General features: G+C 37.8%; 1 protein-coding gene across 1 annotated transcript in view; it reads left to right on the top strand.

Moving 5' to 3' along the window:
* Positions 1-26,889, top strand: part of LOC102807664 (mitogen-activated protein kinase kinase kinase 4-like) — a 320,941-nt gene that overhangs the window by 128,725 nt on the left and 165,327 nt on the right. The window contains exon 14 of the mRNA XM_085505174.1: positions 8,715-8,870. Within this exon, the coding sequence (XP_085361300.1) occupies positions 8,715-8,870 (156 nt within the window). The remainder of the gene's footprint in view (positions 1-8,714; positions 8,871-26,889) is intronic.

Genomic DNA, 26,889 nt, shown 5'->3' on the forward strand with positions numbered 1-26,889 from the left:
TCTATACCCAGTCCGAGCTTCAAGCTGGTACTGCGATCGCACCAAGGTGTCTAGGGGCAGTGAGAAGTGCATGTTTGTCACCCTGCTTCGAATATCACCATTTCGCAGTGGATTAGTCATATACGGTCGTGGAAGCGTATATTTAACTGCTTCTTCATCGATTCATTTGGAACGCCACCAGGTGAAGGCACACTAGGTACGTGGGGTAGCTAACTCATTGGCTTTGATGTCTGGGGCCTCACTCGAGCAGGTGCTTCGAGCAGGGTTCTGGAGATCTCAGAATGTCTTCATAACTATTAACTGAGAGACCTCCAAGCACTGCAGGAGGGTCTCTACAGGTTGGGTCCAGTGGTGACAGGTCAGTGTTTTTTTTTTTTTTTGTATTTATAAACTTTTATTGGAGTTTGCACTGAAATTAACATCTTACATACCTGGTTTGTACATTACAAATTGCAATTAATCTACATATTGTGAAGTGGACTGGGTAACATTTTTCATAAAATATCCCTATTTCTTGTTATGAGAAGTCAACTTATTCCGTCGGACAGCAATGAAGTACTCTATCTCCAGAAAATATTTTACATATCTTTTGTATGCCATGAATTCTGGCTTTTGATTTTTATGTCTACACAAGTAAATATATTTTTTTGCTACCAGAAAGAGGAAGTTGACTAAACATGTAAAGTTTTCATCCCCAAAAAGGATTTGTTGTGCATTCGGGAATGCCCTCAGGCCAAGCTTACCCCCCCAAAGCATATACAGTGTTTCCCAAAAATCTTGGGTGCATTGACATTGGTAAAACAAATGGATAAGAGATTCAGAGCATGATGAACAGAAAGTACACAGATCAGACTCCACAATGGGAGGGTTTATCTTAAATAATGTTTTGTTTGTGGTCAGAATATTATGGATTATTTTGAGTTGAAATTCTCTGAGACGAGTATCAATTGTAGTACGAATAGGTAACTGGTAGATTGGCAACCAAGACATCAAGTGTGAAATATTCAATAATACAGTAAAATAGGTCTCAGATCTAGGCGAGATAAATTTGTTGTTAACAATACTCTTAGCTACAGTTTTTGTAGTACAATTTTGTAACTCAACCGATGTACTGCCGTGTTTAAGTCTAACTGGTTTATCCAAAGGGTTAACAGTCTCGTCAAAATTTGTTTGTTGTTTAGTTTGTGAGGTATGCACTGTATCAGGCCATACCATTTTAGAAAGCATGACCCAGGTACTCCTTTACTCTGAATCTCCTCCCATGCCCGTAGTTTCCCAGTTTTCTCATACATTTGTTTAACAAACAAAATTCCAGCATCAACAAAATCCTGAATGAAGACCGATTTCCCTCCCAGAAGAATCAGTTTGTTATTCCAAATTATTTGCTCATGAAATGCATTTTCGTTTGCTGGGCTTACGTCTGAATTCAGTCTTACCCAATTTTGTAAAATATTTGAAAAGAACAGTGGTAACCTCACTGGCAGGACTTTAGGGTCAAAGTTACAATTCAATAAAACTGAGAGTCCACCAATTGGTTTCAATTTGTCTAAAATGATTGTTTTCCATGGATGTGACACTTTATTGTCACTCAGTCGTCTCAACCAGTTAATTCTTTGGGCTGCATAAATGGCATAGATGTCTGGCATTGAAAAACCACCCTTGTCTGTGTCACCTATAACTGTATTCCTTGCAATCTTATCTGGGCCCCTCCACAGAAATTTAAATAACATTGTGTTCATTTTTTTCAGACATTTGGTTGGGATGTCCACTAGGTTAATAATGTATTGAAGTCTTGAAATTGCCATGGTTTTAATAATTTGGATCTTACCCAAGAGTGTAAGGTCTCTAGATTTCCAGAAATTGAGCGTTTTCTTCAAATTTCCCGTTACATTCACCAGATTTAATTTCAATGAAGCACCTGAGTTGTATGAGAAGAACACACCAACAATTTTAATTATATCATTTGGCCATACAATACCCAACGGTTTAGATTTGTTATGCTTACATTTACCTAACCACATGCCTTCACTTTTTTCTGTATTAATTTTAAGACCGGATATTTGAGTGAACGTATTAATAGATTTGAAAAGATGTTGTGCGGAGTGGATGTCTTTAACAAAGCATGTCAGGTCATCAGCAAATGCTGTATATTTCACTTCAATGTCGCCAATTTTAATCCCTTTTACATTGTCATTGGAGCGCAGGGAGACAAGTAGAATTTCTAGAGCTAGGATGAACAACATTGGTGAAACACAGTCACCCTGCCTTACCCCCCGATTCAAGGCGAAATACCCAGTGCTGAAGCCCTTGTTCATAACACAGCTAGTAATGTTTGTATAGAGTGTTTTGAATAAGAAATTCCACTCCAAGGAGTCAAAGGCCTTTTCAAAGTCAATCGTCAGTAAAATGCCGGGCAAATTTAGTTTGTCTGTGGATTCCATCACACATTCTATCAATCTCACTACGTCTCCGATGTTCCTATTTTTTTACAAAGACAGACTGGCTCTCGTTAATAATAGATGGTAACACCCTTTCCATACGCTTGGCAAGACTTTTTGTCCCAATTTTATAGTCAATATTGAGTAAACATATTGGCCTCCAGTTTTTAATAAATCTTCTCTCTTTGCCTTTTTTCTCTAACAGAGTTATTATCCCTTGCCTCTGAGATGTTGAAAATTCGCCCTTCTCAAAAGCATAGTTTATAGAGTTTACTATGTGGGTACCGATAATTGGCCAAAACAATTTGTAAAAATCAGCTGATATGCCATCATTGCCTGGGGTTTTGTTTGATGGAAGTGATTTTAGAGCGTTGTACGCCTCCTCCAGTGTAATAAGTCCATCACAGGTTTTGCTTTGCTCTCTTGTCAACTTTGTAATATTTGGATTGTTGAACATCAAATTTTCCACATTACTGTTAGTTTCTTTCACTTTTGTTGAATATAAATTCTCATAGAATGATTTAATTTCACGATTTACTTCTGTGGGTCTACTGATGACATTCCCACTGGTGTTAATAATTTTGTTGATTTGAGATCGTTTGCAATTAAATTTTTCTAGCTGCAAGAAATATTTATTGTTTTTTTCACCAAATTCGTACCAGTTACTGCGTGACCTAACAAAGCTTCCCTCGGTTACATATTTATATTCTTGTTCTAATTTTTCTGTTATTTCTTCAATTTGTTGTGCTACAGCTCTTGTTGGGTTTACAGCAATTTCATTATTCAGTTGTTTTAATTTTTGTTCTAACTGAGCAGTTTTTGCTTTGCGTTCTTTTGCTTTTTGCTTACTGAACTTAATTGATTCTTCCTTAATTTTGTATTTTACCCAGTCCCACTTCAGGCCAATATCGTTCAACTCGCCCCCCTCAGCTAGCCAAGTTGTAAAATTTTCGTGAATTAACTTAACATAGTTTGGGTCTTTAAGCAAGCTGTTATTCAATTTCCAGTATGATGGCCCCCTTTTTGTGTCGTCCCAGGATAATTCTAAAACAATAGCGGAATGATCAGTGAAGGCACATGGTATAATGTTAGTATTTTGAGTATCCACTTGCAATGAATCACTAGTAAGGAAGAAATCTATTCTACTTTGGATAATTTCAGGACGAAAAGATCTCCATGTAAAGTCCCGCTTATCTAAGTTCATAACCCGCCAGATGTCAATCAACTCAAGTGCTTCCATTGTTTCTTTAAGAATTTTTAATGAAACCGTCCAAGGCTTAGGATTGCCCCCTCTTCTATCTAATTCTACGTTTAATGCAACATTATGATCTCCGCCCCACACGATTTGGGCATCTGAATTGGAGGTGATTTGTTCTATTGTTTTAATTATGTCTTTCAGAAAAGCCACATGTTCCACTTGATTATTTGGGGCACAGGAATTAACTAGAATAAGATGTTTATTGGCTACCTGTGCGTCAATAATTAGAAATCTCCCCACTTCATCTCGGTAAACATTGTTAATGTCAAAGTCAACACTTCTAAAAATAGTAAGAACCCCTCTGCTATTATTTTGCCCATGTGAAAAAATCATGTCTCCTTTCATTTGCCTCTCCCAATATTTACTAATTTTTTGGCTACTATGAGTTTCCTGGATCATAATGATATTAGCATTCGTATTAGCTAGCCATCTAAAAGCAGTTTTCCTTTTTTTGTGGTTACCCAGCCCCCTCACATTCAAAGATAAGATTTTTAGGTTAGATATAGTTTGCATGATAATATTGTATAGTTTTCATTATCTAATAACAAGACCCAGGTTTTCATTTTAATTTGCACTCCAGTTTTGTATGAATAAAGATAACACAAACGAACACGAACAAATAAAAAACACGAAAACAACTCATATTTAGAGACTGACCACAGGAGGCCAGTATCCAAAGAGAGGATGGCAAAAGTCAACAAAGTCGCTCGAATGCGGTGAACCATGTTGACAAGGTCATGAGACTACACCTGGCCGAAAAGTGTTAAGGTCGTCCAAACCAAACACTGAGCGTAATTGATGTTGCCACCCTGAACATAGATTCACCTCCAATTGAAAAGTGAAGTAAAGTGTCACGACAGAAGTCGCTACACACCTTTCCCCCCACTATGGTGAATGAAACCCTTATGATTAAAACACGAAATAGAAAACAACCCTTGTTCATAAAGTGGAAAATACAATAAAGTATAGTGGTGAAAATGCAACACGCCGTCTCCCCACAACGTACGCGTAGCGGCTCTGATGAATAAATACTGTAATATAGCCATACACCGTTCACCTTAAAACTTACAGGCACTTTGTAGTATCATAAAGCATCGTTGTACTCGCCGTTACCGGAGTGAAGACAATCATGAATGTCACAAATACAACGTTCGACAGGTCGATACTTGAATGGAAGAAAACACTGATCAAACGCGAACCCGCCAGTAAAATATCGAAAAGCAGGTCGACCGCAGCATGTTGGGTCAAAATAATGTTGTAGTCCTCAAGTCCCTGAAGTCTGTAGACCACTCGGTGAAAGAACTTTCAATCGCATCAATTTTCCATTGATATACAATGTTCCGTTCTGAAACCTTGGTTTGTTTCCCTTGTGATACGCCTTTTCCATAATCGGTAACATTTTGTGCCGTTTCTCATAGTCGTGCTGACAGAGGTCTTCTTTTATATAGATATGCGTACCCATCATCACTTTCCTCGCTGAAACCAGTATATTTCTTCTTATCGGGCGATATAGAAACTTGGCAATCACTGGTCGGGGTCTTTTCTGTTTGTCAATTTTGCGCGGCCATGCCGGGGTACGATGGGCATTTTCCACTGAGTGCAGGTCCACACCAAATTTTTCCCGAACAAGTTCCCGGGCGGTATCTAACTCTTTGCCCTCTCCATCTTCTGGGATTCCGTAAAATCTGAGGTTGTAACCATGTGAATATCTTAACATCTTGATATTTTCATTTTGGAGTTTGCTATAATCCCGACAAAGCAACTGTAATTCGTTTCTAAGTGTATCGACTTCCCGCGAAATTTCTTGAACGTCTGCACTGTTTTGAATAACAGCCTCGTCCAGATCCTGCTGTTTTTGTTCAACGGTTTCCATTCTCTGTACTAATTTGTCCACATCTCTGAATCCCTCCTCTACGGTTTCTTTTAGAACATTTAGGTCTCGAAATCCGTCTTGCACAATCTTTGTCAGATTTTCTATCGATCGTACAGGACTTTCAGACATTGCGTCATCGATCGAATTATCACTCGCCTCGTGGTTGGAGTCGCCATGATCCCCTGGCCCGTCGTCTGTAGTAAAGCTTGTAATCTTCTTTTGATCGGTACTTGTCTTTACTCTGTCACTCTTTTTCCCTCCACCTGCCATATTCAGTCCATGTATATTTAGCAATATTTTGATAAGGTCATTCACTCATACCACAGTGGGTAATCGCAAATTTCGGTGAAGTTCTGGGAGCAGCTAAAGATCGCTCAGTTCACATTGTTGCCATCACGTGACCCAACTTCGACAGGTCAGTGTTCGTTGACCCAGCCTGCACCACCTAGGGGCCCTATTGCGCGAAAGTGGTAGCACGATAGTGTCTTCAGTCGAAACCAGCCTCCTTTGCTTGACGTAGTCAGTTTCGCTATCAAACCCCAGCAATACACTGTTTTGATGCATTAAAATATTTGGCGCCCTATTTTATTGTTCAGCGACCGGCTTGGTAAGCCTCTCCGTATTGGGGGGGGGGGTCTACTTGCGAGGCACCCGGTCCCTGAAGAGTCGCCTAAGTGGTTTTATCCTGGGTCAAGACTCTAGTTTTAGATTTCTCTCAGTTTTTTTACCTTTCTTTTCTGTCTCAAAAAATATACCTTTCAGCCGTCGGAGCTAATGTAGTAAACTATTAGTAAACTTTTAGGGCTGTACAAACCCGTTTGTTTACCTAATCATACCTACCAGAAAGTCCGTGGAACCCGATCACCTCCCCACAAGCTTCCGGTGGCCCGTTGGTGCAGCGGAAACGTTTGGGAGATTAATCGGATTACGCCTCGCGAGCATGATCACCTTGAATTGACTTTGGACAAATTGACTTCTCAGATGAATTGACCTGTGGGACGAATAAACTTGTGGGATGAATTGATTTTGGACAAATTGACTTGTCAGACGAATTGACCTGTGGGATAAATAAACTTGCGAGATGAATTGACTTTGGACAAATTGACTTGTCAGACAAATTGACTTTGGGACGAATAAACTTGTGGGATGAATTAACTTTGGACAAATTGACTTATCAGACGAATTGACCTGTGGGACGAATAAACTTGTGGGATGAATTGACCTGTGGGACGAATAAACTTGTGGGATGAATTGACTTTGGACAAATTGACTTGTCAGACAAATTGACTCGGGACGAATAAACTTGTGGGATGAATTGACTTTGGACAAATTGACCTGTCAGACGAATAAACTTGTGGGATGAATTGACTTTGGACAAATTGATTTGTCGGACGAATTGACCTGTTGGACAAATAAACTTGTGGGATGAATTGACTTTGGGACGAATAAACTTGTGGGATGAATTGACTTTGGGACGAATAAACTTGTGGGATGAATTGACTTTGGACAAATTGACTTGTCAGACGAATTGACCTGTGGGACGAATAAACTTGTGGGATGAATTGACTTTGGACAAATTGACTTATCAGACGATTTGACCTGTGGGACGAATAAACTTGTGGGATGAATTGACTTTGGACAAATTGACTTATCAGACGAATTGACCTGTGGGACGAATAAACTTGTGGTGTTATGGCCAAATATAGATTTATTCATTGTTATTATGTTTGTTATTGAGACTATGTTTAGTCGCCACAAAATAGTTAGTGTACTTTATTATACAACATGCATATGTATGTAATTGTTAGTTTAAGTAAACAGTGCCTCTAGTGGCAGGTTTGCGTAAGCCAAGGTCAGAGGTCAGTGACTCCAAAATTATGACTGACAGAGAAAGTTGTGTGTGAAGCTCTGTGAAAGTTGTCTGCTTTACTGCCATCGAGCACTCGGCTATTTACAGCACATTTATTCATTCTCATTGATGTTACACTTGAATGCTTTATTAATTCAGTGTTTTCTGTGTTTATGTCAGATTTGCTCTGTATGAATATTTACTGTAAAAATTTAGTGAATGTGAATTCACCCGCTTGAGGGCGCTGTTTCCTAAGTCATGTAGTTTATTGTATGCTGTATTTTACTGTATGAATTGTTATGTACAGCAATTTGCTTATTGACTGTTTTTGTTTGTTTGCAGTCAATCGTTACTTGTCATGCGATATTGGGACTGGAATAAATTAGTTGCAAGTCATATTTGTGTATATTGATTTGTTTCATCCGTTGGCAAGGGACGCATTGATGAGAGACACTCAGCTGACCTTCTAGTAGCAGTGAATATTTTCATGGGTCACATTACACATATTGGACCCCAGTAATCTTGGAGTTTGTTCATAATCGCTACAACATGTGGAAAGAATTGATTTTGAACAAATTGACTTGTCAGACGAATGGACCTGTGGGACGAATAAACTTGTCAGATGAATTGACTTTGGGGTGAATAAACTTGTGGGATGAATTGACTTTGGACAAAATGACTTATCAGACGACGTGACCTGTGGGACGAATAAACTTGTCAGATGAATTGACTTTGGGGTGAATAAACTTGTGGGATGAATTGACTTTGGACAAAATGACTTATCAGACGAATTGACCTGTGGGACGAATAAACTTGTCAGATGAATTGACTTTGGGGTGAATAAACTTGTGGGATGAATTGACTTTGGACAAAATGACTTATCAGACGAATTGACCTGTGGGACGAATAAACTTGTCAGATGAATTGACCTGTGGGACGAATAAACTTGTGGGATGAATTGACTTCGTACAAACTGACTTGTCAGACGAATTGACCTGTGGGACAAATAAACTTGTGGGATGAATTGACTTGGGACAAGTTGACTTGTGGAACGAATCAACTTGGGACGAATATGATTTGAGACAAATCACCCCCCCACGCTTCCATTATGATATCTTCAATTCTCTAATTGAAATGTGCATTGCTAACAGAGGAGCTATCTCAGCCAAGAGGCTGCTTGTCTTACATAATTATCATTTATAAGATTGTAGTTTTTTGGTTGATAAAGAAATCACTCCTACATGTAAAATAGCAATGCAAAACTGTTATTACTTAAATACTTTTATTTATTTTCAGGTATTAGAACTAGTCCTTCAATAGAGTTTGCTAGTTCTTCAAAGCACATTATTCGTCCACTATCATGGCCATCATCATTGAGTAGATGCAGATCAACAGAAGGTGAATTACCTATCTTGGAATATAATACTGCTTCTCCAGGAGATATAAAAAAAGGTAAATACCATGTTAGTCATATTACCAGTTACAATGTATGTAGCATAATTATAGTATATTACAAGTTAATCTGTATATGACATAGTATAAATCTTCACTAGCCAAGTATTTGAATCTAGTTGTATATAATATGGGTTTAATCAATGCATTCCTGCTTTACATGAGATTTTGAATGGTACAACAATTGGGTGGGTCATCATATGTAGAACCTTATCTGTAATTTATTTTGTTCTTTCAGTTTAGCGCATGATTTGTATTCTGCATAAAGTTATAGTCGTTTATTCTGTACTTTTAGTAGAAGTTATTCTATTGGCTCTAGCAATGTCTCCATTTTTAGCTCCGCTGTCGACTTTGTCGAGCGGAGCTTATCATATGAGTGATTGTCCGTCGTCGTCCGTCGTCGACGTCCGTCGTCGTCCGTCGTCCGTCGTCCGTGTCAATGTTTTACTTTTTCGACTTCTTCTTGAAAACTACAAGCCTAAATGCTTTGATACTTGGTGTATATGTACCTTGGGTAGACCTCTCTTAGGTTTGTTCATTTCATGTTGATATCTTTAATTCTCTAATTTTGGTGAATATTTTTGTCATTTTTGGTAAAAACTGATATTTTCGACTTCTTGTTAAAAACCGCAAGTGCAATTGCTTTGATATTACATCTATAGGTACTACATGTGGACCTCTCTCAGATTTGTTAATTTTGTAATGATATCTTTAATTCTTTAATTTTGGTGAATATTTTTGTCATTTTTGGTAAAAACTGATATTTTCGACTTCCTGTTAAAAACCGCAAGTCCAATTGCTTTGATACTACATATATAGGTACTACATGTGGACCTCTCTCAGATTTGTTCATTTCGTGATGATATCTTCAATTCTCTAATTTTGGTGAATATTTTTGTCATTTTTGGTAAAAACTGATATTTTCGACTTCTTGTTAAAAACCGCAAGTGCAAATGCTTTGATATTACATATATAGGTACTACATGTGGACCTCTCTCAGATTTGTTCATTTTGTAATGATATCTTTAATTCTATAATTTTGGTGAATATTTTTGTCATTTTCGGTAAAAACTGATATTTTCGACTTCTTGTTAAAAACCGCAAGTGCAAATGCTTTGATATTACATATATAGGTACTACATGTGGACCTCTCTCAGATTTGTTCATTTTGTAATGATATCTTTAATTCTCTAATTTTGGTGAATATTTTTGTCATTTTTGGTGAAAAGTGATATTTTCGACTTCTTGTTAAAAACCGCAAGTCCAATTGCTTTGATACTACATATATAGGTACTACATGTGGACCTCTCTCAGATTTGTTTATTTCGTGATGATATCTTCAATTCTCTAATTTTGGTGAATATTTTTGTCATTTTTGGTAAAAACTGATATTTTCGACTTCTTGTTAAAAACCGCAAGTGCAAATGCTTTGATATTACACATATATGTACTACATGTGGACCTCTCTCAGATTTGTTCATTTTGTAATGATATCTTTAATTCTCTAATTTTGGTGAATATTTTTGTCATTTTCGGTAAAAACTGATATTTTCGACTTCTTGTTAAAAACCGCAAGTGCAAATGCTTTGATATTACATATATAGGTACTACATGTGGACCTCTCTCAGATTTGTTTATTTCGTGATGATATCTTCAATTCTCTAATTTTGGTGAATATTTTTGTCATTTTTGGTAAAAACTGATATTTTCGACTTCTTGTTAAAAACCGCAAGTCCGATTGCTTTGATATTACATATATAGGTACTACATGTGGACCTCTCTCAGATTTGTTCATTTTGTGATGATATCTTCAATTCTCTAATTAATTTATTTTGGTGAATATTTTTGTAATTTTTGGTAAAAAGTGATATTTTCGACTTCTTGTTGAAAACTGTAAGTCCGATTGCTTTGATATTACATATATAGGTACTACATGTGGACCTCTCTCAGATTTGTTCGTTTTGTGATGATATCTTCAATTTTCTAATTAATTTATTTTGGTGAATATTTTTGTAATTTTTGGTAAAAAGTGATATTTTCGACTTCTTGTTAAAAACTGTAAGTCCGATTGCTTTGATACTATTCATATTGTTCATTTTCTAATGATGTCTTCAGTTCTTTAATTGAAATGTGCCTTGCTAACAGCGGAGCTATCTCAGCCGATAGGCTGCTTGTTTTGTTCCATTCAGCAGCAAATATAATTGTAAATTAGCAAAGTGAAAGCTTTGTGCATGGATATTTGAAAAATCAAAGATGGGCAAATTCTTACATTGGCCCCAAAACACCTGGAAATTGTTGGGTACTCTGTGTACTTACATGTCATTGTTGCCTTTCCCTTACAAAAGTTTCCTATAGGATTCCTATAGAACAAATTCCTGTAGGATTCCTATAGAACAAATTCCTGTAGGATTCCTATAATATTTTGACACGTGTTTTCCTATAGCAATCCTATAGGATTTTGTGTCAAAATATTATAGGAATCCTATTGGATTTTGTCCTATAGGAATCCTATAGGATTTTGTGTCAAAATATTATAGGAATCCTATTGGATTTTGTCCCATAGGAATCCTATAGGATTTTGTCTCATAGGAATCCTATAGGATTTTGTGTCAAAATATTATAGGAATCCTACATGAATTTGTCCTATAAGAATCCTGGATATTTTTCCTGGAGGTCCCAGCTCTTTTGGGGAAAGAGCCCACCAATCACTTACATAAAAAACATTATACACTAAAATTAGTTAAACAAAAGTATTTTATTGCTTAACATGTACCAGACATAAATTTAATGCAATTGTAAGAAAAATAAAAAAAAACAAAAAACTATTACCATAAATATATTGGCACAACATTTCTTGAAATGCAATGAAAATATAAAGTTGATGACAATTTGAATAAAAAATGCAATTCCCTCCACTCTGTCATTGTTTCTAAGTACTAAATTTTTTTCATAAAAATTATTTTATATTACCGAGTAATTCCAAAAAACAAAACAGTAAACAATCTACACCAGCAATTACAAACTTTTCAGTCAATCAAGAAATGTACACTGAAATAAAATAAAAGTTTACTGCCTTGGAATAAAATGTTGCACATAGTGAGTGATACACAGTATCCAGACAATTTAAAAAATAAGTGTATAGAAAGTACAATTACAAAAATACTGCATAGACCTGATAGTTTTTATGGTAATATCAGTACATATAATTACCTAATTTGCATAATTAATTAATTTTCAGCTTTTGATATAAGTAGTGAGCATTACATTTCAATGAAACTTGGTACTTACATACTCAAGGGCTATGCAGAGATTGATTGTTTCGGATAAATATTTGTGCATATTAATCACCTAATTTGCATAATTAGTTAATTTTCAGCTTTTCCACGGGTATCTCAAGTACTAATCATCGCATTTCAATGAAACTTGGTACATAGATTCTTTAGGACTATGCAGACCTGATTAGTTTCAGGGTAAATAATTGTGCATATTAATTACCTAATTTGCATAATTAATTTTCAGCTTTTCTACTGATATCGAAAGTACTAATCATCACATTTCAATGAATCTAGAATTATGCAGAGACCCAATTAGTTTTTGGTAAATATTTGTGCATATTAATCACCTAATTTGCATAATTAACCAATTTCCAACTTTCACACTGATATCTCAGGTACTAATCATCACATATCGATGAATGTTTATACATGGATGCTGTAGGACAATAGACAGACCTGGATAATTGTGGGTTAAAATCTGTACATATTAATTACCCAATTTGCATAATTAACCAATTTTAAGCTTTCACCCTGATATCTAAAGTACTAATTTCCATTTTAATGAAACTTAGTACAAAGATGCTCTAGGACAATGTACAAACCTAGTTTGGGGTAAAACTCTGTTCATATTATTTCCCTAATTAGCATAATAATTCATAATTTTTTGGTTCTAATCACATTTCAATTAAACTTGGTACATAGAGTTTTTGCGCAGACCTCATTAGTTTTACAATCAAATCTGTTCATGTTAATTTTCTGATTTGCATAATTAGTTTTCAGCTAAGTAATTTCAAATTATATTTATTGTGTCTCGAATACTCTCAGCACATGGGAGTTCTTTCTAAGCTTTCTTTGATTGCTATTTTCGCTGAAGGGATAATTCAGTGAAAAAACAGTCAGCGAATCCAGCTCTAAAGCACCAAACAAAGAAACTGATTATTGGCGATTCAATCACACGCCATGTCAGAGGGAATAGAATGTTTCCCAATTCTGTTGTAGAACAACACAAAATTTACACACTAGACCAGGCAATTAAATCAGTGAAGGAAATGAAGTTACCCTTGGTCGATACAATTGTGTATCACCTTGGTACGAATGACTTGAAGAACGGGCTGACACCAGCAGAATGCACTGATAACATAATTGAACTAGTCGATATCACAGTGAATAATATGCCAAACTCAACCGTGATTATATCAGAAGTGCTGAAACGTCAAAATAATGACAAAGAAGGCAATGTCGATGTTCAAGAATTCAACTCGCTACTATTCAATGCTATGAACGATTGGAAATACATCATAATTGTAAAACACAATGAACTTTCAAGAAACCGTGATTTATTTGACGAAGACAGTATTCACATCAACAAAAGTGGAACAGCTCAACTTGTACATGACATGAAAAGTAAGTTCAGACAAAGAATGCGAACGAATGGAAATAGTGATGAATATTATTACGGAAATCATTGCAGCAGTGTACATGGTAGTTATCGTCAACAGGATCATGGTGTACCACATTATCACAGACACTCTTATCAACCAATGAAGAAAAGAACATCAAGTGGCAGGAAACTAAAATTCAACTCCAATATACTATCAAAGTTAATGGATTTTATGGACTTTATGAGTACTTGTTAATTCATTTTTGTACTTTAGTCTAAATCATGTTTGGCTCTCTTCATTATTCCAAATTACCAAACAAAATTCCAATTGACCAACTTTTTACTTTATTCAAAGTAGGAGTAATTACAATTTATTTCAGTCAACTACGAGTAATTTCATTGTGCACATTGCTTTGTGTGATTGATTTTTTAATTTTTATATTTTTAATCTTTTTTCTTTTTAAGCTTAAAATTTTAGTAGTGTTATTAGTACATTTGTAATATAATGTTTAACTTTAAAATAGGTAGTTGGAACGTTCATGGCCTTAACAACAACAAATTGATGGATGACAATTTCAAGACTATTATCTCATCATTTGATCTGATTTGTCTACAAGAAACTTGGCTTAGCAAACATAGTAATATCAGTTTAGCTGATAACCTAGATTCATACGAAGTATTTCGCAGTGATAGAAATATTAGTAATTCTAAAAAGCAAAGAGGGGGAGTTGCCATACTATATAAAAGTAAATACAAACAGTATATTACTCTTGAGAAAGGCAGTACTGATCAATTTATTTGGTGTAAAATTAATAAGGCAGTCTCTTATACTAGTAATGATTTATACATTGGTTGTATTTATATTCCGCCCGAAAACTCTTTCATTGACAAAAATAAGGATTTTGATTTATTCAGTCTCCTTGAACGAGATGTTATTAAATTTGCCAGCAAAGGTGATATAGTTCTTTTAGGGGATTTTAATTCAAGAGTTGGCAACCTTAGTGATGTAATTGATGATAACAATAACACACATCTTCCTTTCCCACCAAACTATATCAATGACAGTTTTTGTAGTAGAAATAATATGGATGTAAATTCATTGTCTAGTATCAACAAGTTTGGTAGAAAGTTGATACAATTTTGTAGTGACTGCAATCTTGTTATTCTGAATGGCAGAACTGTAGGGGACTCAATGGGGGTTTACACATGTCACACACCTAGAGGGAGTAGCACAATTGATTTTGGCATTACATCAAAAAACTTGTACAACTTTATTCAATATTTCAAAGTTCACAGCATATCATACTTATCCGATCACTGTGCAATCTCACTTTCTCTGAGTATGAATGCATTTGAAGGTGTTGAGAGTAACAAAAATACAACTACACTGGGCCTTTTACCATCAAAATATATTTGGAACAATCAGGCCAAGCAACAATACAAAGAAACACTAGAAATATTAAAAAATGACATTGACAGTTTTATAGAAAAATAGTATGATAGTAAAACTGATACTGAAATTGCTGTTAATGATTTTGAAAATCTTATATTAAAAATAGCTGACAAAAGCATCAAAAAAACTACACCTAAAATTAAAAAACGTAAACATAAAAATAAAAGTAAAAAATGGTTTGACCAAGATTGTCGGTCTCCACGAAAGGAACTTCACAGCCTTTCTAAAAGTTTAGAGAAATATCCTTTAGATCCTTGTATACGTGGCCAATACTTTAATACATGTAAATATTATAAAAAGCTTATTAAGTATAAAAAAAAAACAGAGTAAATTATCCCAGCTTAATGAGTTAGAACATTCTAAGGCAGATTCAACTAAATTTTGGAATATTCTTATGGAATTAAACAATGATAACACTATTAATTCTAATAGCGATATCCAACCAAAAGATTGGTTAGATTACTTCAAACACTTACTAAATAATAATAATAATAATAATAATTTGTCAACACCCCTTATTAACGCTGTTCTGGAAAAAGAAGAAGAGAAAGCTGAGTACAACACAGTGTTAGACTCGCCAATTGTTAAAAATGAAATTAGGAAAGCCATTAACTTACTTAAAAATAATAAGTCCACTGCCGAGGATGAAATTTGTAATGAAATGTTAAAATATGGCCAACATTATTTTGTAGATGCATTACATAAGCTTTTCAATATTATCTATAACACAAATACCTACCCTCAGTCTTGAAGTACGAGCCTTCTCGTACCCATACATAAATCAGGATCTAAGTGCTCCCCGTCAAATTACAGGGGAATAGCTATCTCTAGCTGTCTGGGAAAATTATTCAATAGTATTCTGAATAATAGGTTGACTTCTTTCTTAGAACAAAAAAAAACATTCTTTCAAATAACCAATTTGGATTTAGGCGTGAATGTAGGACGACATACAACATTTTCATCTTAAAAACGCTTATCAACAAATATATTTACCATAACAATAAAAAGGGCAATAAATTGTATGCCTGGTTTATTGATCTTCGAAAGGCCTTTGATAGTGTTTGGCATAATGGCCTTTTTCTTAAACTTCTTAATAATGGTATTACTGGCCACATGTATAAAATTATTAAAAACATGTATAGTAAAATTAAGTATAAAGTTAAATGTAAAGAAGGACTAACAGAACCATTTAACTCCAATATTGGTGTCAAACAAGGCTGTAATCTCAGTCCAACTCTATTTAACCTTTTTCTGAATGACCTTCCCAACAGTTTCAATTTTGATTGTGATCCTCCAATTCTTGAAAATTCGCCTGTCAACTGTCCACTTTATGCAGATGAACTGGTACTTCTCTCTAGAACAAAGCATGGACTACAATCATGTCTGGATAACTTGTCAGAATATGTTAATAAATGGCAATTAACTGTAAACCCAGAAAAAACAAAAGTATTAGTATTCAACAAATCAAACAGATGTCTAAACAGTGACACTTTCTTTCTAGGGGGCAGTGAAATTGTGACAGTCAAAACATTCAATTATCTTGGCTTAATAATCAGTGCAAATGGAAAATTTAAGGAAGCTCTAAAGCACCTTAAGAGAAAGGCTCAAAAAGCACTGTTTTCTCTCAAAACTAAATTAGGCACAATAAACAATTTGTCCATCACCTTGTCACTATCGCTTTTTGACAAACTAATACGACCGATACTTGTTTATGGTAGTGATGTATGGGGTGACGAGTTCTCATCTAAATCACCAGTTGAGGACATTAATGTTCAATACTGTCGATATCTCCTTCAAGTTTCACAAAGAACCCCAATTATGGGAATTTACAGCGAGTTAGGGAGATACGTACCCTTTGGATATATATTTATTAAAAATCAATTAATAAAATATTACAACCGTATTAAAAATACTAAAAATGTTTTCCTTAAAGAAGCTTTTTCAGTTAATAAAAGCCTAAAAACTAAGTGGTATTTAGAAATTACAGACTTGCTGAAGAATATTAAACAAGAATGTTTAATTAATAAAAGTGATAAATTAACTTCAACAGACATAAATATCGTCAAGTCCAACCTCAAACATAAATTTACATCCCATTGAAAAGAAGAAATTCATAGTGATATTCGTGAAAAGTCTGAGGGAAGAAACAAACTCAGAACTTACAGAACATTTAAATTCAATATCAGTATGGAATCATATCTCATCAATATCAAAAACATTGATTTGAGAACGAGTCTGGCTAAGTTCTGTCTGAGTGACCATGCCCTCAAGATTGAGACTGGCAGACACAATTGTACTCCACTCAGTAACAGGGTTTGTGACATGTGTAATCAAGATACCATTGAAAATGAATTTCATTTTATGGTGGAGTGTCCCAAATACAGTAATAGACGCAGTGTTCTGTTTGACACAGCGACTGATGTGATTGACACCTTTCACAACCTGCCTCCTGAAGAACAGTTCACTGCACTGTTAAATAATGATAGTATTGTCATCCAGGTAGCACAGTATATCAACAAGTGCTTTGAAATTAGACAAATTTTGGATTAATTGAAGGAGTTGTTTTATTATTATTTTTTTTCTCCATTAATATTATGTTTTTGTAGATTAGTTTATTTTTTATTTATTTTTTATTTATTCCTTATTAGTGTATTAATACTGTATACTTTTACTAATATCTGTAACCATTGCCTCTCTCTCCGGGGAGTGAGTAAGTGTTAATAAATAAATAAAAGTATAGTCCTATAGGACTTGTGATCTCACACACCAGTCCTATAGGACTGGCAGTGTAAAATCCTATAGGAATTGTATAGTCCTTTAGGACTTATGATCTCACACACCAGTCCTATAGGACTGGCAGTGTAAAATTCTATAGGAATCGTATAGTCCTATAGGACTTATGATCTCATGCACCAGTCCAATAGGACTGGCAATGTAAAGTCCTATAGGACTTGTTGATTCCCATAGAAATTTGTAACTCAATGTCAGCATCTCACACCCATGTAACTCAATGTCAGCATCTCACACCCATGTGATTCAATGTCAGCATCTCACACCCATGTAACTCAGTGTCAGTATCTCGCATGTAACTCAATGTCAACATCTCACACCCATGTAACTCACTGTCAGCATCTCGCACCTATGTAACTCAATGTCAGCATCTCGCATGTAATTCAATGTCAGCATCTCACACCCATGTAACTCAATGTCAGCATCTCGCACCCATGTAACTCAATGTCAGCATCTCATACCCATGTAATTCAATGTCAGCATCTCACATGTAACCTAATGTCAGCATCTCACACCAATGTAACTCAATGTCAGCATCTCACACCCATGTAACTCAATGTCAGCATCTCACACCAATGTAACTCAATGTCAGCTTCTCACATGTAACTCAATGTTATCATCACACACCCATGTAACTCAATGTCAACATCTCGCACCCATGTAACTCAATGTCAGCATCTCACACCCATGTAACTCAATGTCAGCATCTCACACCCATGTAACTCAATGTCAGCATCTCACACCAATGTAACTCAATGTCAGCATCTCACACCAATGTAACTCAATGTCAGCATCTCACACCCATGTAACTCAATGTCAGCATCTCACACTCATGTAACTCAATGTCAGCATCCCACACTCATGTAACTCAATGTCAGCATCTCACACCCATGTAACTCAATGTCAGCATCTCACACCCATGTAACTCAATGTCAGCATCTCACACCAATGTAACTCAATGTCAGCTTCTCACATGTAACTCAATGTTATCATCACACACCCATGTAACTCAATGTCAACATCTCGCACCCATGTAACTCAATGTCAGCATCTCACACCCATGTAACTCAATGTCAGCATCTCACACCCATGTAACTCAATGTCAGCATCTCACACCAATGTAACTCAATGTCAGCATCTCACACCAATGTAACTCAATGTCAGCATCTCACACCCATGTAACTCAATGTCAGCATCTCACACTCATGTAACTCAATGTCAGCATCCCACACTCATGTAACTCAATGTCAGCATCTCACACCCATGTAACTCAATGTCAGCATCTCACACCCATGTAACTCAATGTCAGCATCTCACACCCATGTAACTCAATGTCAGCATCTCACACCCATGTAACTCAATGTCAGCATCTCGCACCCATGTAATTCAATGTCAGCATCTCACACCCATGTAACTCAATGTCAGCATCTCACACCCATGTAACTCAATGTCAGCATCTCGCACCCATGTAATTCAATGTCAGCATCTCACACCCATGTAACTCAATGTCAGCATCTCACACCCATGTAACTCAATGTCAGCATCTCACACCCATGTGATTCAATGTCAGCATCTCACACCCATGTAACTCAATGTCAGCATCTCACACCCATATAACTCAGTGTCAGCATCTCGCATGTAACTCAATGTCAGCATCTCAAACCCATGTAACTCACTGTCAGCATCTCACACCCATGTAACTCAATGTCAGCATCTCACACCCATGTAACTCAATGTCAGCATCTCACACCCATGTAACTCAATGTCAGCATCTCACACCCATGTAACTCAATGTCAGCATCTCACACCAATGTAACTCAATGTCAGCATCTCACACCAATGTAACTCAATGTCAGCATCTCACACCCATGTAACTCAATGTCAGCATCTCACACTCATGTAACTCAATGTCAGCATCCCACACTCATGTAACTCAATGTCAGCATCCCACACTCATGTAACTCAATGTCAGCATCTCACACCCATGTAACTCAATGTCAGCATCTCACACCAATGTAACTCAATGTCAGTTTCTCACATGTAACTCAATGTTATCATCGCACACCCATGTAACTCAATGTCAACATCTCGCACCAATGTAACTCAATGTCAGCATCTCACACCCATGTAACTCAATGTCAGCATCTCACACCCATGTAACTCAATGTCAGCATCTCACACCCATGTAACTCAATGTCAGCATCTCACACCAATGTAACTCAATGTCAGCATCTCACACCCATGTAACTCAATGTCAGCATCTCACACCAATGTAACTCAATGTCAGCATCTCACACCAATGTAACTCAATGTCAGCATCTCACACCCATGTAACTCAATGTCAGCATCTCACACTCATGTAACTCAATGTCAGCATCCCACACTCATGTAACTCAATGTCAGCATCTCACACTCATGTAACTCAATGTCAGCATCTCACACCCATGTAACTCAATGTCAGCATCTCACACCAATGTAACTCAATGTCAGTTTCTCACATGTAACTCAATGTTATCATCGCACACCCATGTAACTCAATGTCAACATCTCGCACCAATGTAACTCAATGTCAGCATCTCACACCCATGTAACTCAATGTCAGCATCTCACACCAATGTAACTCAATGTCAGCATCTCACACCAATGTAACTCAATGTCAGCATCTCACACCCATGTAACTCAATGTCAGCATCTCACACCAATGTAACTCAATGTCAGCATCTCACACCAATGTAACTCAATGTCAGCATCTCACACCCATGTAACTCAATGTCAGCATCTCACACTCATGTAACTCAATGTCAGCATCCCACACTCATGTAACTCAATGTCAGCATCTCACACTCATGTAACTCAATGTCAGCATCTCACACCCATGTAACTCAATGTCAGCATCTCACACCAATGTAACTCAATGTCAGTTTCTCACATGTAACTCAATGTTATTATCGCACACCCATGTAACTCAATGTCAGCATCTCACACCCATGTAACTCAATGTCAGCATCTCACACCCATGTAACTCAATGTCAGCATCTCACACCAATGTAACTCAATGTCAGCATCTCACACCCATGTAACTCAATGTCAGCATCTCACACCAATGTAACTCAATGTCAGCATCTCACACCAATGTAACTCAATGTCAGCATCTCACACCCATGTAACTCAATGTCAGCATCTCACACTCATGTAACTCAATGTCAGCATCCCACACTCATGTAACTCAATGTCAGCATCTCACACTCATGTAACTCAATGTCAGCATCTCACACCCATGTAACTCAATGTCAGCATCTCACACCAATGTAACTCAATGTCAGTTTCTCACATGTAACTCAATGTTATCATCGCACACCCATGTAACTCAATGTCAACATCTCGCACCAATGTAACTCAATGTCAGCATCTCACACCCATGTAACTCAATGTCAGCATCTCACACCAATGTAACTCAATGTCAGCATCTCACACCAATGTAACTCAATGTCAGCATCTCACACCCATGTAACTCAATGTCAGCATCTCACACCAATGTAACTCAATGTCAGCATCTCACACCAATGTAACTCAATGTCAGCATCTCACACCCATGTAACTCAATGTCAGCATCTCACACTCATGTAACTCAATGTCAGCATCCCACACTCATGTAACTCAATGTCAGCATCTCACACTCATGTAACTCAATGTCAGCATCTCACACCCATGTAACTCAATGTCAGCATCTCACACCAATGTAACTCAATGTCAGTTTCTCACATGTAACTCAATGTTATTATCGCACACCCATGTAACTCAATGTCAACATCTCGCACCAATGTAACTCAATGTCAGCATCTCACACCCATGTAACTCAATGTCAGCATCTCACACCCATGTAACTCAATGTCAGCATCTCACACCAATGTAACTCAATGTCAGCATCTCACACCAATGTAACTCAATGTCAGCATCTCACACCCATGTAACTCAATGTCAGCATCTCACACTCATGTAACTCAATGTCAGCATCCCACACTCATGTAACTCAATGTCAGCATCTCACACCCATGTAACTCAATGTCAGCATCTCACACCCATGTAATTCAATGTCAGCATCTCACACCCATGTAACTCAATGTCAGCATCTCGCACCCATGTAATTCAATGTCAGCATCTCACACCCATGTAACTCAATGTCAGCATCTCACACCCATGTAACTCAATGTCAGCATCTCACACCCATGTAACTCAATGTCAGCATCTCACACCCATATAACTCAGTGTCAGCATCTCGCATGTAACTCAATGTCAGCATCTCAAACCCATGTAACTCACTGTCAGCATCTCACACCCATGTAACTCAATGTCAGCATCTCACACCCATGTAACTCAATGTCAGCATCTCACACCCATGTAACTCAATGTCAGCATCTCACACCCATGTAACTCAATGTCAGCATCTCACACCAATGTAACTCAATGTCAGCATCTCACACCAATGTAACTCAATGTCAGCATCTCACACCCATGTAACTCAATGTCAGCATCTCACACTCATGTAACTCAATGTCAGCATCCCACACTCATGTAACTCAATGTCAGCATCCCACACTCATGTAACTCTATGTCAGCATCTCACACCCATGTAACTCAATGTCAGCATCTCACGCCAATGTAACTCAATGTCAGTTTCTCACATGTAACTCAATGTTATCATCGCACACCCATGTAACTCAATGTTATCATCGCACACCCATGTAACTCAATGTCAGCATCTCACACCAATGTAACTCAATGTCAGCATCTCACACCAATGTAACTCAATGTCAGCATCTCACACCCATGTAACTCAATGTCAGCATCTCACACTCATGTAACTCAATGTCAGCATCCCACACTCATGTAACTCAATGTCAGCATCCCACACTCATGTAACTCTATGTCAGCATCTCACACCCATGTAACTCAATGTCAGCATCTCACACCAATGTAACTCAATGTCAGTTTCTCACATGTAACTCAATGTTATCATCGCACACCCATGTAACTCAATGTCAGCATCTCACACCAATGTAACTCAATGTCAGCATCTCACACCCATGTAACTCAATGTCAGCATCTCACACCAATGTAACTCAATGTCAGCATCTCACACCAATGTAACTCAATGTCAGCATCTCACACCCATGTAACTCAATGTCAGCATCTCACACTCATGTAACTCAATGTCAGCATCCCACACTCATGTAACTCAATGTCAGCATCTCACACTCATGTAACTCAATGTCAGCATCTCACACCCATGTAACTCAATGTCAGCATCTCACACCAATGTAACTCAATGTCAGTTTCTCACATGTAACTCAATGTTATCATCGCACACCCATGTAACTCAATGTCAACATCTCGCACCAATGTAACTCAATGTCAGCATCTCACACCCATGTAACTCAATGTCAGCATCTCACACCAATGTAACTCAATGTCAGCATCTCACACCAATGTAACTCAATGTCAGCATCTCACACCCATGTAACTCAATGTCAGCATCTCACACTCATGTAACTCAATGTCAGCATCCCACACTCATGTAACTCAATGTCAGCATCTCACACTCATGTAACTCAATGTCAGCATCTCACACCCATGTAACTCAATGTCAGCATCTCACACCAATGTAACTCAATGTCAGTTTCTCACATGTAACTCAATGTTATCATCGCACACCCATGTAACTCAATGTCAGCATCTCACACCAATGTAACTCAATGTCAGCATCTCACACCAATGTAACTCAATGTCAGCATCTCACACCCATGTAACTCAATGTCAGCATCTCACACCCATGTAACTCAATGTCAGCATCTCACACCCATGTAACTCAATGTCAGCATCTCGCACCCATGTAATTCAATGTCAGCATCTCACACCCATGTAACTCAATGTCAGCATCTCACACCCATGTAACTCAATGTCAGCATCTCGCACCCATGTAATTCAATGTCAGCATCTCACACCCATGTAACTCAATGTCAGCATCTCACACCCATGTAACTCAATGTCAGCATCTCACACCCATGTGATTCAATGTCAGCATCTCACACCCATGTAACTCAATGTCAGCATCTCACACCCATATAACTCAGTGTCAGCATCTCGCATGTAACTCAATGTCAGCATCTCAAACCCATGTAACTCACTGTCAGCATCTCACACCCATGTAACTCAATGTCAGCATCTCACACCCATGTAATTCAATGTCAGCATCTCACACCCATGTACCTCAGTGTCAGCATCTCGCATGTAACTCAATGTCAGCATCTCACACCCATGTGATTCAATGTCAGCATCTCACACCCATGTGATTCAATGTCAACATCTCACACCCATGTAACTCACTGTCAGCATCTCACACCTATGTAACTCAATGTCAGCATCTCGCACCCATGTAACTCATTGTCAGTATCTCGCATGTAACCCAATGTCAGCATCTCGCACCCATGTAACTCAATGTCAGCATCTCACACCCATGTAACTCAATGTCAACATCTCGCACCCATGTAACTCAATGTCAGCATCTCACACCCATGTAACTCAATGTCTGCATCTCACACTCATGTAACTCAATGTCAGCATCTCACACCCATGTAACTCAATGTCAGCATCTCACACCCATGTAACTCAATGTCAGCATCTCACACACATGTAACTCAATGTCAGCATCTCACACTCATGTAACTCAATGTCAGCATCTCACACCCATGTAACTCAATGTCAGCATCTCACACACATGTAACTCAATGTCAGCATCTCACACCCATGTAACTCAATGTCAGCATCTCACACCTATGTAACTCAATGTCAGCATCTCGCACCAATGTAACTCAATGTCAGCATCTCGCATGTAACTCAATGTCAGCATCTCACACCAATGTAACGCAATGTCAGCATCTCGCATGTAACTCAATGTCAACATCTCACACTCATGTAACTCAATGTCAGCATCTCACACTCATGTAACTCAATGTCAGCATCTCACACCCATGTAACTCAATGTCAGCATCTCACACCAATGTAACTCAATGTCAGTTTCTCACATGTAACTCAATGTTATCATCGCACACCCATGTAACTCAATGTCAACATCTCGCACCCATGTAACTCAATGTCAGCATCTCACACCCATGTAACTCAATGTCAGCATCTCACACCCATGTAACTCAATGTCAGCATCTCGCACCCATGTAATTCAATGTCAGCATCTCAAACCCATGTAACTCAATGTCAGCATCTCACACCCATGTAACTCAATGTCAGCATCTCACACCCATGTGATTCAATGTCAGCATCTCACACCCATGTAACTCAATGTCAGCATCTCACACCCATATAACTCAGTGTCAGCATCTCGCATGTAACTCAATGTCAGCATCTCAAACCCATGTAACTCACTGTCAGCATCTCACACCCATGTAACTCAATGTCAGCATCTCACACCCATGTAATTCAATGTCAGCATCTCACACCCATGTACCTCAGTGTCAGCATCTCGCATGTAACTCAATGTCAGCATCTCACACCCATGTGATTCAATGTCAGCATCTCACACCCATGTGATTCAATGTCAACATCTCACACCCATGTAACTCACTGTCAGCATCTCACACCTATGTAACTCAATGTCAGCATCTCGCACCCATGTAACTCAGTGTCAGTATCTCGCATGTAACCCAATGTCAGTATCTCGCACCCATGTAACTCAATGTCAGCATCTCACACCCATGTAACTCAATGTCAACATCTCGCACCCATGTAACTCAATGTCAGCATCTCGCACCCATGTAACTCAATGTCTGCATCTCACACTCATGTAACTCAATGTCAGCATCTCACACCCATGTAACTCAATGTCAGCATCTCACACCCATGTAACTCAATGTCAGCATCTCACACACATGTAACTCAATGTCAGCATCTCACACTCATGTAACTCAATGTCAGCATCTCACACCCATGTAACTCAATGTCAGCATCTCACACACATGTAACTCAATGTCAGCATCTCACACCCATGTAACTCAATGTCAGCATCTCACACCAATGTAACTCAATGTCAGCATCTCGCACCAATGTAACTCAATGTCAGCATCTCGCATGTAACTCAATGTCAGCATCTCACACCAATGTAACGCAATGTCAGCATCTCGCATGTAACTCAATGTCAGCATCTCGCACCCATGTGATTCAATGTCAGCATCTCACACCCATGTAACTCAGTGTCAGTATCTCGCATGTAACTCAATGTCAACATCTCACACTCATGTAACTCAATGTCAGCATCTCACACTCATGTAACTCAATGTCAGCATCTCACACCCATGTAACTCAATGTCAGCATCTCACACCAATGTAACTCAATGTCAGTTTCTCACATGTAACTCAATGTTATCATCGCACACCCATGTAACTCAATGTCAACATCTCGCACCAATGTAACTCAATGTCAGCATCTCACACCCATGTAACTCAATGTCAGCATCTCACACCCATGTAACTCAATGTCAGCATCTCACACCAATGTAACTCAATGTCAGCATCTCACACCAATGTAACTCAATGTCAGCATCTCACACCCATGTAACTCAATGTCAGCATCTCACACTCATGTAACTCAATGTCAGCATCCCACACTCATGTAACTCAATGTCAGCATCTCACACCCATGTAACTCAATGTCAGCATCTCACACCCATGTAACTCAATGTCAGCATCTCACACCCATGTAACTCAATGTCAGCATCTCACACCCATGTAACTCAATGTCAGCATCTCGCACCCATGTAATTCAATGTCAGCATCTCACACCCATGTAACTCAATGTCAGCATCTCACACCCATGTAACTCAATGTCAGCATCTCGCACCCATGTAATTCAATGTCAGCATCTCACACCCATGTAACTCAATGTCAGCATCTCACACCCATGTAACTCAATGTCAGCATCTCACACCCATGTGATTCAATGTCAGCATCTCACACCCATGTAACTCAATGTCAGCATCTCACACCCATATAACTCAGTGTCAGCATCTCGCATGTAACTCAATGTCAGCATCTCAAACCCATGTAACTCAC

The sequence above is a fragment of the Saccoglossus kowalevskii genome, chromosome 11 (assembly GCF_978046115.1).
Source record: "Saccoglossus kowalevskii chromosome 11, keSacKowa6.1, whole genome shotgun sequence".
NCBI classification, from domain to species: domain Eukaryota; kingdom Metazoa; phylum Hemichordata; class Enteropneusta; family Harrimaniidae; genus Saccoglossus; species Saccoglossus kowalevskii.